The sequence below is a fragment of the Neopsephotus bourkii genome, unplaced genomic scaffold (genome assembly GCF_033783945.1).
Source record: "Neopsephotus bourkii isolate Nb327-2 ecotype Australia unplaced genomic scaffold, CSIRO-AGI_Nbou_v1 NB_1864, whole genome shotgun sequence".
Classification (NCBI taxonomy): Eukaryota; Metazoa; Chordata; class Aves; order Psittaciformes; family Psittacidae; genus Neopsephotus; species Neopsephotus bourkii.
Window position 1 is genome coordinate 90,323 of NW_026902337.1, and position 13,106 is coordinate 103,428.

General features: G+C 43.6%; 1 protein-coding gene across 1 annotated transcript in view; it reads right to left on the minus strand.

Annotated features, from left to right (window-relative positions):
• LOC133207327 (zinc finger protein 423-like) overlaps positions 1-11,155 on the minus strand; it is a 93,190-nt gene extending 82,035 nt beyond the window's left edge. The window contains 1 exon segment of the mRNA XM_061344125.1: positions 8,132-11,155. Within this exon segment, the coding sequence (XP_061200109.1) occupies positions 8,132-10,954 (2,823 nt within the window). The 5' untranslated portion in view covers positions 10,955-11,155.
• Positions 11,156-13,106: the final 1,951 nt, after the last annotated feature.

Below are 13,106 nucleotides of genomic sequence, written 5' to 3' on the forward strand. Positions count from 1 at the left end.
GCTTCTGAAAACTTGCTAACAGATCTGGAGACAGGATGTCTTTGTTTACCCACAGATCCAGTGCAAACTCCTCTGCACCATTTCACAAACTTATAACACTCTGCTTTGCATGATCACCCCTCAGAGAAGATGTCAGATTTCAGACTTCCTTTTAGTATTATCTTCAGCCTCAGCTGAGATACATGCATGCACAAGAGCAGCTTAACTGAGGTGATGGCTCTTGTGATAGGTTACCCTGCTTGATATGGAGTGAGGTTAATAAATGGCCTTATACAGCCCACAAAATAGCTACAGCTAGATTAGCACGCAAATGTATATGCAAGAGATGGAAGAGCTTATTTTTTGGCTCATTAATACTTTTTTAAAAGAATGTCACAAAACTAGACTTCCATTCTCAGTAAATGGGGAGCACTAGTTTGAATACAAGGTTGTGTTATTTGTGGTACAAAATAAGAACTTCTTGTGGGTATCACATGGGTATCATGGCTTCACAGACATTATTAATGGGTCAGTTAGCTGTTTTTAAAGTTCTGTCTTCACAAGTGGTGACAACAAAGGTGCTCAGACTCTGAGGAGCTAACAGAGTCTGGAGGATGGCATCTAGGTGACAAGAGACCAGATGAGCAGGTGTTCAGCTGAGAGTTCAATCCCCATTAAGTCAAGTTATTTAATTCTAATCTTGGCACAAAATAGTAGCAATAACAAGAGGGTTCTGATTTCTAAACTAACCATTGTTCCCATGGGTTTTCCAGACTGTTCTCCTTTAAACCTGGAAATGGTTTCCTGTTCTACAAAGATAATATTCCTCCATTCAAGTAAATTTACAAGGGAAGAGAAGGGGTGCAGGGGAGATCAAAGAGAAGGAACTGAGTCCAATAAAGTGTGCAGGAGAAAAGGAGCTGAGTAAAGGAGCACAATAGGGTTCATTCTTCCAATTTTCTATACCACCTTCTTTTCTTCTTCAGTCCAAATAATCTACGTGGGCTAAAAATGTAACACCATTAAAGATAGAAATTTAATGAAAGACTAATCATTTGACATTGTCAATGTTAAACAAGCATTGTTCACAATAACTATGGTACAAAATGATAATAAATCTGTGTAAGAGAAAGAACAGCTTGAAACATGACTGTTTCCAGTATTACAAGGGGCAATAAGAAATCTCAATACTAAACAACTATTCATGTTTCTCAAGACATGTTAAAGGAATTAATAGAATATATTCAAAACTGAAGCTCCTACACACAGAAATACCTTCAGAAAAACATGAAAGCATTACCTCTTATGCCATCATGATAGAACTAGAAAGGTCTTGAGCTATGCATGTGTCAGATACTGGAATGGTACCTCCACCTGTGATTCTCATTTAAAAAAAATCCTTTCAGTCTTATCCAAACAGAATAGGTCATGTAAAACTATAAGAATCAAACACAAATTGATGTTAGATCAACCTTTTACTACTAAGGTGTACTTTATTCCTCTTAGAGATGCTCCTTATGGAAGACCATTGACTTGATTTAAAATCTCCTAATAACAAATCCCCCAATGCAGATGTTGCCATGTACACAATGCAAAAATTTTCTCCATCTGGAAATCTATCTTGTTGACCATCAGGATTGGATCCTAGTTAGAAGTCCTAGCAACAAATGTGATCAATTCAAAGATATTTATTCCTGGTTGTTTGCTATATTAAAATGTAACTGAAAAAGACAAAATACAGCAGAATTTTTAAGGGTTATGTGCTTTCTTTCATTCTTATGGATAAAAAAAACCCACAAAACAAGTCCCCAAACTTACAAGCAATTATGAGTGCTTTTTGATCCTCATCTAGCTGTTTCCATCTGATTTTCAGAACAAAACATCCAAAAGTTCGATAGTAAAAAAATTAAAAATAAAAAAATTTTCATACTTCCTTTGTGGTGCTATATCCATGTGTATATATACAAAAACTTTAATACATACAGTAAACAGGAATTGTCTGTTTTTTCCTGCTCTTTTTCCTTTCCCAAATATATTAATTTTTTTTCATCAAGAGCTAATATTTATTTTCTTCATTTCTTTCTTCTTTCTTTTTTTTTCCCTGAAATTCCTTTAGGCTTCCATGCCCATTTTTTCAGTTCAAGAAGTGCAACTGCTGGTGGAGTGATTTCTGACACTGAAAGAACTTATGGATTTTGTACATCATCATCTTTTCTATTTGCTTGGATTTCATTCTGCCTATTCTTATTTACTCTGAAATATATACCCACTACTTAAAATCTAATCTCCCCATACTTTCTGACTGTATCTTGTCTTCGATGGCTTTTCTGTTTAAGAAAGAAAAATCAATAAGGTGTTTAAAAAAGAAATGTAGAAGTGCTCATGAACTGGAGAGAAGCAGCTTTTTTTCTCTGGACATCTGCAGATTACTCTACATGCATTGTGTACTTAAGATTGCTCCAGTAAAATGGCATTTTACCTGTAAGCAGCATGCTAACAAGATTACAAGAAAGACTGTGTTCAACTTGCTGAGCTTTGCTATGAAGCCAATGACATCTGATTGGAGCTAGCCCAGTTAGAGACGCAGCCGGCACTCTACAGCAACCGTGAGGTTCTACCGAGATTAGGAAAATCAGAGGGAATAGCGCAGAGGCATCGCGATTCCCGACATTTCCCAACATTTCCCGATGCTTCCAGATTCCCGAAGTCCCAGCAGCCCTTGCGAGAGAGTGGCTGACGTGGCGGGGGGCGTTCCCACAGTGACGGCGACCACCCCCTTGCCCCTTGACTTGAAAGAGCCTTTGAGAGGGCAGCGACGTGTCGGTGTCGCTTCCCAACACGTGCAGGGAAGAACAGGTAGATCGTTTTGCTGACCAATATGGTCGTCTCCAGGAAGAGAGCTAGCAGTAAGAGAACTGTAGCAACTCAGACAGAGACCCCGGCCCTAACCATGGCTGTTCAGGTCTCTGGATGCAGGAAGTGCCAGAGCCTGCTATTGCCGGGGGAGGGAGGACAGCATTCCACCTGTGTGAGGTGTGAGCAGGTAGAAGATCTGCTTATCTTGGTGGCTAAACTTAAGGAGGAGGTTGAGAACCTGAGGACCATCAGGGAGTCTGAAAGGGAGATCGACTGGTGGAGTAACTCCCTGGCTGGCCAGTTGGAACGGCTCCAGGGAGATACCCCCCAAAAGGGGATGGACCCCCTGCCCTCTCAGACAGAGGGGGATGGCCCGAGACAGCCCCTGCCCTGTAGCTGTCGCCCAGAGGTAGGGGACCAAAAAGATGATGAGGGTTGGAAGCGAGTTCCGGTTCGGCATCGTGGGCAGCCCTCCTCCCTTCCTGCCCCGCTTCCCCAGGTGTCCCTCCGTAATAGGTTTGAGGCCCTGGATCTTGAAGGAGAGGTAGGTGAGGATGTGGTGCAAGGCCCGCCTACAAGGCCACATAGGAAAAAGCGGTCGACTTCACACCTCAAGACTGCCTCTGATAAGAAAGAAAGAAGGGTCATTGTAGTAGGTGATTCCATTCTGAAAGGAACAGAGGGCCCGATATGCAGAGTTGACCCTCATCATAGGGAAGTGTGTAGTCTGCCTGGAGCCCGGATCAGGGATATCACCAGGGCGCTCCCCAACCTGGTGCACCCGACAGACTACTACCCGCTGCTGGTCTTCCAGACAGGTGAGGGGGAAGCTGCTTCCCGCAGTCTGAGGGGGATGAAGAAAGACTACAGGGCCTTGGGGCGGATGGTGAAAGACTCTGGGGCTCAAGTGATCTTCTCCTCACTCCTTCCATCTTCCATTGATGATGTGGGACTGAATGGGAAAATTCAGTCCATAAACGATTGGCTTCGAGGCTGGTGCTGCAGGCAGGGCTTTGGATTCTTTGATAACGGCTGGTTTTATAGGGCACCAGTCTGGACAATGGCATGTGGGAAAGGTTTATCACACAGAGGCAAAAGGATGCTGGGGCACGAATTAGCAGGGCTCATTTGGAGAGCTTTAAACTAGATTCGAAGGGGGATGGGGTTGTAGCTGGGCTTGCCTCAGTGGGACAGCGCTCCAGAATTGATGAAGACTGGGAGGCCTCCTGTAATCCTAGGGTGAAATCGGTGTGCTCAGCTCGCTCCCTGAAATGTCTGTACACCAATGCGCGCAGCATGGGAAATAAGCAGGAGGAGCTAGAAACCTGTGTTAAGTCAGGAGATTATGACCTGGTGGCAATTACAGAGACGTGGTGGGACAGCTCACATGACTGGAATATAGTCATGGAGGGCTATGTCCTTTTCAGGAAAGACAGGCCATCCAGGCGGGGTGGTGGGGTTGCTCTTTATGTGCGAGAGCAGCTACAATGCGTTGAGTTCTGTCCAGGGACAGATGATGAGCGAGTTGAGAGTCTGTGGGTGAGAATTAAGGGGCAGGCTGGCAGGGGCGATACTGTTGTGGGGGTCTGTTACAGGCCACCGGATCAGGGTGAGGAAGTTGACGAGGCCTTCTACAGGCAGCTGAGAGCGGCCTCACAGTCACAGGCCGTGGTCGTCGTGGGGGATTTTAACTTCCCTGATGTTTGCTGGAAGGACTACTCGGCAACCCAGCCACAGTCCAGGAGGTTCCTCCAGTGTATGGATGATAACTTCCTCATGCAAATGGTGGATGAGCCAACCAGGAGAGGTGCGCTGCTGGATCTCATCCTCACTAACAAGGAGGGTCTGGTTGAAGGAGTGAAGGTTGAGGGCTGCCTTGGTTGCAGCGACCACGAGATGGTGGAATTCAGGATCTTGTGTGGTAGGGCCAGTAGAATAGCAAGTAGAATTGCAACCCTGGACTTTAGCAGGGCAAACTTTGGCCTCTTCAAGCAATTGCTAGGGGAAATTCCATGGGCTAGGCTGCTTGAAGGTAAAGGGGCCCAAGATAGTTGGTTGACGTTCAAGGACTGCTTTTTCCGAGCTCAAGATCAGAGCATCCCGACACGTAGGAAGTCAAGGAAGAGGGTCAGGAGACCTGCGTGGCTAAATAGGGAATTGCTGGGTATGCTAAAGTGGAAGAGGAGAGTTTACAGGTCATGGAAGGAAGGGCTGGCCACTTGGGAGGAATATAAGGCTGCTGCTAGAGGATGTAGGAAAGCTGCTAGGATGACTAAGGCCTTGATGAAATATAACAAGGGAAAGTGTAGAGTCCTGCATCTGGGCAGGAACAACCCCAGGTTCCAGTATAGATTGGGGAATGACCTGTTAGAGAGCAGTGTAGGGGAGAGGGACCTGGGGGTCCTGGTGGACGACAGGGTGACCATGAGCCGACACTGTGTCCTTGTGGCCAAGAAGGCCAATGGCATCCTGGGGTGTATTAGAAGGGGGGTGGTTAGTAGGTCGAGAGAGGTCCTCCTTCCCCTCTACTCAGCCCTGGTGAGACCTCATCTGGAATATTGTGTCCAGTTCTGGGCCCCTCAGTTTAAGAAGGACAGGGACCTGATGGAGAGAGTCCAGCACAGGGCAACTAAGATGATTAAGGGAGTGGAGCATCTCCCTTATGAGGAAAGACTGAGGGAGCTGGGTCTCTATAGTTTGGAGAAGAGGAGATTGAGGGGTGACCTTATTAGTGTATATAAATATATAAAGGGGGAGTGTCACGAGGATGGAGCCAGGCTCTTCTCAGTGGCAAACAATGATAGGACAAGGGGCAATGGGTACAAACTGGAACACAAGAGGTTCCACTTAAACTTGAGAAGAAACTTCTTCTCAGTGAGGGTGACAGAACACTGGAACAGGCTGCCCAGGGAGGTTGTGGAGTCTCCTTCTCTGGAGACATTCAAAACCCGCCTGGACACGTTCCTGTGTAACCTTATCTAGGTGTTCCTGCTCCGGCAGGGGGATTGGACTAGATGATCTTTTGAGGTCCCTTCCAATCTCTAACATACTGTGATACTGTGATACTGTGAAGTAAATGCTATTCCTGAAATAGAGAGGTTTACTACCATTTAAAAGACAGTGTAATTCTTTCTTTGAAAACCCCTGTACTAGGCAGACACAAAGGGAAATCATTGCCTTGAAAAACCTGAAACATCAGTAGTTTCCATGTTAACTGATATCAGAGTTCACCTCTTGTACCTGTAATGAATTATTCCTAACAACAATATATCTATTCCTGGGTTGTATACCATAAATGCTTCTGATATCAGCATATGTGCAGGCCATAGACACCTGTTGAAAGTAACATTTGCCATCATCACAAATGCTGATTTTTCATTATCTTCTACAAAGGAACTAAGACCTTCTCTCATGGGATGAAATTCAAGGCATTTACCTTATTGAAGAACTTAAAACTCTCCCTTGAGAGAATGAGTATGGAAGCTGTCACTGAAAAGAAAGACTTAAAGCAAGAAATAAGAGCAGAATATGGCAAAATATTCTGCTTCTGATAGTCAGTAGGAAAGAAAAGGTAATACTTCAGGCTATGAAGTAAGAATTAGTCTTACCTAAGAGAACATAGGTGCTTTAAAGAATTTAGAAGGAAATAAAGGCTGGAGGAAGAGGAAGGAGAATGACCTAGCCAGAGCCCCAGACAAATTCTCAAGAGGTATTACACTGGAGGAAGAATATTTCCATTCCTCATTCTACTGCAGAATTAGGTGTGTGTATCTAGAGGCTTAGTCATAACATTCAACCCACACAGAGGGAACAATATGCAGCTGTTTTACTAAAAAAGCAAAAAAACCCAAGAAATTAAACTTTCTAGGGGATTCTCTCAGAAGCCTGGAATGGGGCATTGATGCCAGCGGGTGCCGAGGCAGGCAGTGCCATGCTCCAAGCTAGCTGCACAAAGCCCAGCTCCACTGGACGCTGCTGCCTCGTGTGCCCTAGTGCTGCGCCAGAGCTAACAAGTCCTGCTGGGGACACACACAGCCTGTACCAGCTCTAGTGTAGGCACCTCAGTCTGTGTCCTCAGGCTGTACTTAGGGTCTTCTCTTAGTTACTGAGCCCCCAGTGTTCTAGCTGAATGGCATTTTCAGGTTCTTTTAATACAGTGAGATGTGCTTGTGGGTGCTTTAATTATCAGATTGGCATAAACAGGCATCTATGGTTGAAATTATTCATTAGGAGTTGGGTGCCTAATTTCCTTAGATACTTTTGAAAATCTCACCCCATCATGTTTAAGTAAAAATGTCAGATTATATCAATACTCAGATTTCTTTGCTGTTGGTCTCTCAAGATTTCCAAAATCTACTCATTCTATCTGTTCCTGACAGAAGAAGGACTGACTTGGCCCAATCTTGAACCAAAATGTCAACAAACAATTTTAAAAGACTATAAACTACAAATGATATTAATCTCCTGAATAGGCTTCCAAAACCTTTATTGGATCTGCATGTTCCCAAATATCTTGTAAGCTAAGAAATGGGAAAGCAGGCTATCTGCAAACATTGAAGGAAAGCACACTTAGATGTAACCTGCATTAGACAACTATTTCCAGATATGCTAAGAAAACTGCTATCTTACCAGAGGGCCATGAAGCAGATCCTTTTAAAATCATCCACACACACATACAAGCACACATGGATGCACACAGACATCCAATAGCCTCTCAACGTTCACTCTGACAGACATCCATAAGGACAACCTCATTAGCACAGAAATTTGTTTTAGTGAGAATTTGGGAGGTAAGGTGGAATTCACTAAATTTTTCCTTCAAAGTTCCTTTATCCTCCTGCTCATGTTTAGCTCACTGGTAGGAACTCAACTCTCAAGTATGACAGGTCATATTTTTGTCTGATTTGGGTACTCAGTACTTCTTTTTTCATGGAAATGTCCCAGCTTTTCCAGATCTGCTAGCTTAGTAGCATCAGAATTCATGGACAAACTCAATCCCCACCATTCAAGTGTCTCATCTCTCTGTTGGTAAATCTAGGGCAGTTTTATGGCAAAAAATCTGGTGTACTTCCACTAGGAATCAAGGAGCCTTCAAGGCTGAGCAACACCTGATTTTTCAATGTGCCTTAGTCTACTTTTCCTCCTGTTTTGTTGGGTTTTTTAGTAGCACTAGTAATTTTATAAAGTGACAGTTAAAAAATAAACAAACAAAAAAGAATGACAACAAATCAGTTCTCAGTCTCATTGAAGGTCTACATTTTATCCCTCAAACATTTTAAAGTTCAGCTGTACTTACTCTGGGAACAGGGGATGTTTGGGCACCTTTCCTTTGGCCACTAGTCTCAGGCATCAGGTCTCGGTGGTCAACCTGAATGTGGCTCTCTAGGTCTTTGGCACTTTCAAATTTGACACTACACTCTGGGCACCTCAGACTGCCACACTGTCCCTCTTTCACCTCCTGTGGAGTCAAGCCTAAAGACTGTCCACTGGTGTTCCTGGTCATGCATCCAGCACACAGGCCATAGGGAAGGCCATTCACATCCAACTTTACCAAGTCCTGCTTATTCCATAACTCCTTCAAGCACAATGTACACTTGTAGAGGTTTTGCAAGGCCTGGCCATTGGGAGAAGAGGTTTCAGAGTTTCCTGCCAATTTATGCGTATGGAATGTCCCATGAATTTTCAGCTCAAGGGCAGAGGTGACTGTCTGCATGCAGACAACACAACAAAACCCAGTGAGGGAGTTTATGAGATCTGGATGCATATGGCAGTGCTCGATAAATTCCTCCTCACTCTGCAGCGGCATTTTGCATATCCGACATGTCCCTGTATCCAAACTCTTGCTGTGAGTGACTTTGTGCTCCGTCAGGGTCAGGAGTGATGGGAAATGTTCCCCACAGATGGGGCACATGTAATGCTTGGCTGGGCCTCGATGGGTCTGCATGTGTTCTCTCAGGCCATTTTCTGAGAAGAAGGTCCTTGAGCAAATATTACACTTGTGGCTACCTTTGATGAATTCTGCTTTCTTCCCAGAACAGTCATCCTCCCCAGGCTTGATGTTATGGTCTCTTAAACGATGGTTCTGCAAGAGGACCTCCATTGTGTAGGCAGCCCCACAAATATCACAGCTGTACATGGGCTCAGAAGCATCTACATCATCCTCACTGGCTTCATGACTGTTAGAAGTATCTGGATTCTTCATTAACATGTTCTGGATATCTACCCCTTCTGTCTTATTAGTTGGGGTCACGCCATTAGCTGTACCATTCTGCATGCTAGCATCAAAAACACAATGTTTTTCCCGCAAGTGCTTATCAAGCAAGATGATTGCATGAAAAGCTTTGCTACAAAACTTGCAATTGTATTTTTTGCTGTGGGTTGTGATGTGACACTGCAGCTCTACCTCTGTGCTAAAGGTCTCACCACAGAAGATGCATTTGTGAGACTCTGATGGTTTCCCCATGTGACTATGCTTCATATGGATCTGGAGATCCATCTCCTTCCTAAAATCCCAGTTACAAGCTGTGCAACAATACATCTTCTTTTCATTGCTATGCTTGACTGCCAGATGCACTTGGATAGATACCTTGGAATCAAAAACTTCTTGGCAAAGGGTGCAGTGATACAACACAAAAGTATGCATGTCTAACAAATGTTTTTGCAAATCATCCACCGAAGAAAACTGTTTGTCACAGCTCTCACATACATAATGAGTTGAATTTGTCATGTAATGCATGGTGAGATGTTGCAGAACAGACTCCTGAGAATCAAAGTCTTCTTTACACTGAGGGCAAGAGTGTTTCCTCAACAGCAACTCCAAATGCAACTTTAAATGGGTTTGAAAACTTTCAAAATTTGAGAACTTTAGATCACATTGATTACATGGGTATTCACCATTAGACACTGAATTTATGCTAGCAGAAAGCCACTGCCTTTTAGGGGAAGAGACTTCACCATCAGAAGAAACTGGACTCTGCTCTGCATTAGACTTCTTACTGTGTGCCAGAGGAATGTTCTTGTGGTTTTCTTTAATATGCTTTGTAAGCTTCATAATGGAGCCAAAAATGGGGGAGTTTGTGCAATAAGGGCATGAATAAACTTCCATAAAAGACTGCGTTGGCTGAATGACAGGGGAATCCAATTTTTAATTTCCTACATTGCAGTGAGTCTGCTGAATATGCTCAGTCAAGGTTGCTTCCATCAGAAAGCCCATGGAGCACTGGTTACAGAAGAAAGCATTGTTGCCATTTTGAGGGGTTGTGTTTAAGACACAGTGAGTAATATGGATGTGTTCTTGTAAGCTGTTGATATCCGCAAACATCTCTAGGCAGTAGTTACAGTGAAAGGCAGAAATGTTTCTAAACTGCATCATGGGATAGGCATCGGCTTTGTGCACTTTCCTCATGTGTTCATTCAAGTTGTACAGTGTAGGCATGGAATCAAGGCAAGTCTGGCATGTGTGGCTTTGCTGAGGTTTGTCTGCATGAATGGTCTTCAGGTGGATCTCCAGAACAGCAAGGCTGTTGAAGTCACGTTTCATGCAGTACGGACAGCTGTAGGCAACTTTAGACCAGTTCTGGCCTTCCCCTCTGTCCACAGACCTCATTTTCTTTTGTCCTCTCAAAGGCTTTAAGGTCAAATCTGGGGTGGAAATTCTTTCCACTGATACACTGGAGTCAGGTGTTGCACTGCTCATGGATGCCATACTCCCCAAGACTGGGTCAGGGCTGATGCTGTGATTGCTAGAGTCAGGGTGTCTGTGGCTGTCCAAGTGGCAATAGACATCCTCCACTGAAGAAAACTGCTCTGGGCACATAGAGTACTTGTGTTTTTTGTTGGCATGGGCTTCATGAATGTGTGAGAGCAGTGAGTGTTTATCTGCAAATACTTCAGGGCAATGAATACACTGCAAATCTGCCTTCACGGAATGTTGTGGGTGGAGTATCATTACGTGCTTCTCAAAATCTTCAGTCTGACTGAATGTCTCTTCACAGTAATCACACATAAAAGCATCCTTCTTCCCCTCTTTCTCAGTCTTTGCCATATGTTCCTTGTTCTTTTTATGAGCTTGCATGTGACTCTGCAATGAGCTGGTAGATGAAAACCCACGTTTACACATAGTACACTTGAATGGTTTGCTGGAGCTGTGAGTTTTCAGATGAATTTTGAGGTGGTCACTGCGAGAGAACGCAGCCTCACATTCATGGCAATGGTACTTTTTATCCCCTGTGTGAAGCTTTATGTGGCGATCCCTACTTCTCTTGTGCTTAAAAAGCCGGCTACAGTAGGTGCATTTGAAAGGTAGTTTGTCACTGTGGATCTGCTCTACTTCTCTTGTGCTTAAAAAGCCGGCTACAGTAGGTGCATTTGAAAGGTAGTTTGTCACTGTGGATCTGCTCGTGCCTTTTAAGGTAGCTCAGGCGAATGAAGGACTTATCACAAAACAGACAGGGATATGGCAGGCCAGTCCCCCCTTCCTCTTCCCCGATGCCAAGATCACACCCATCTCCTATCATCTGAGTGAGTGATGCAACATCTTTGCTGGAGGGAGATGAAGCCACCCAGGAGAGTTGTGGGTCATCATCACCATCTGTAATGGGAAAGCAGAAAGGAGATTTAAAACAATTCCCAGTGCATCTGTGAAATAAGGACAAAGCTCTCAATGACACTATGGGCTTCTGCTACTACAGCATTTTAAAAAAAGTCAACTAAAAAACAAAGAGATCTTGAATTTCAAAGGAGGTCTGAGAAAGAGAAATATAGTTGTACACATAATTCACAAATATGCCAACATATAGTTTTAATAAAAAGCATTCTTATTTAGCAGGTTTAACACCTGCTCACTGTACTCTAAAGCAATAAAAAATGCATAAAGAAAAACACAATATGTAATGAAGCAATACAAACATTTTTAAAAACTACAGTGTTTAAGTGATCACCTGTGATTTTGTGGGACTTTTTAAATGCTACATCAAGATGATTTTAAGTTATGTCTCCATTAAACAAAATCCTCCAGTTCTGTCACAAAAACTGTAACAGAATGAAAGGCTACTCAGAAGCAGAGTCAACCATCTAGGTGAAATAAAAGCATCAGATTTGATAAAGCTCAAGAAAATCAGAGAAGAGATCTGCACCATTACCATACTTTCTCGAATCAAAGGTAATGTTGCCTGCTTGGTACAAAACCATACAAATTAAAAAAGCCCAGAATGTCACTATTGGAGATCTTAAGACATTACAAAAGAATGAACTTCAGGATAAACCAACAATGGCCAGGTCTCTGTTTTAATAACTATTTCCTTTGCTCAATATGAGGCTTTGGAAAATATTTTATAATTCACTATTACCATAAAGAAACACAGCACCAACTCCAGCAGCAAAACAGTAATTTCAGGAAAAATACATAAAATGTTGGCAGCTTTCATAAACAAAATTGTTAACAAGAAACAGAAGAGAGCAAGTTCAACTGTCCTAATTCCAATAAATACGGAGATGTTGAGAGAAGCAAAAATGCCACTAGTCTGATATAAAACTGACTTACAGAACAAAGCAAAACCAAAATCCATGTAAATGAGGGAAGGCACTGACCACATACACATTTGGAGATTCAAAAACGGAACCAGTTCTCCAGATACGTTGTCCCTATAAAACATTTAATGTTTCTACTTCATCTCTTACTAAAACAAGCCAATAAAAAAATCCCCAACTGTGCATGTAGGCTGCCACACACGCAATCCTCATGCCTGCCAACTAGAGTTACCAGACAGGGAAAAGCACATGTACGGTGGAGAAGCTCTCAAAGAAAGGCTTGGCTAAAGGGGATATCACCACCACAAGAGCCTGGCTCCTGAGGTACCGTTTGCTGTGGCAAAGACCTTCTTTTTCATCCCAGGAAAAGAGAGAGCATGTTACCTTGGAAAAACTAAACCAAATAATCACACACCAAACAACTTTTCCTGCACGACAGGGCTGCCTGTTTTCTGAATGTGCAGGTTGGGCACCAGCTCCCCTTGCCCTGTGCTCCCAGGGAGCTCTGCTCCCCTGTTTAACTAAACGTCCTGCCCCAGAACAATGCTGCACACTGAGAACATGCTTTCTCCCACTCCCGAAATGCACCCTGGCTCTCAGCAAACACCTGCACTTCTAAGATGCTCAAGCCCTTTGTGCTCTTAGTTGAGCCTAGCTAGCCTCCTCCGAGCCTAGCAGAGCACAAACCTAAAACACAAGGTGACCAGCCTCTGCTTTTTACATGAACTTTTCTCAGAATTCGT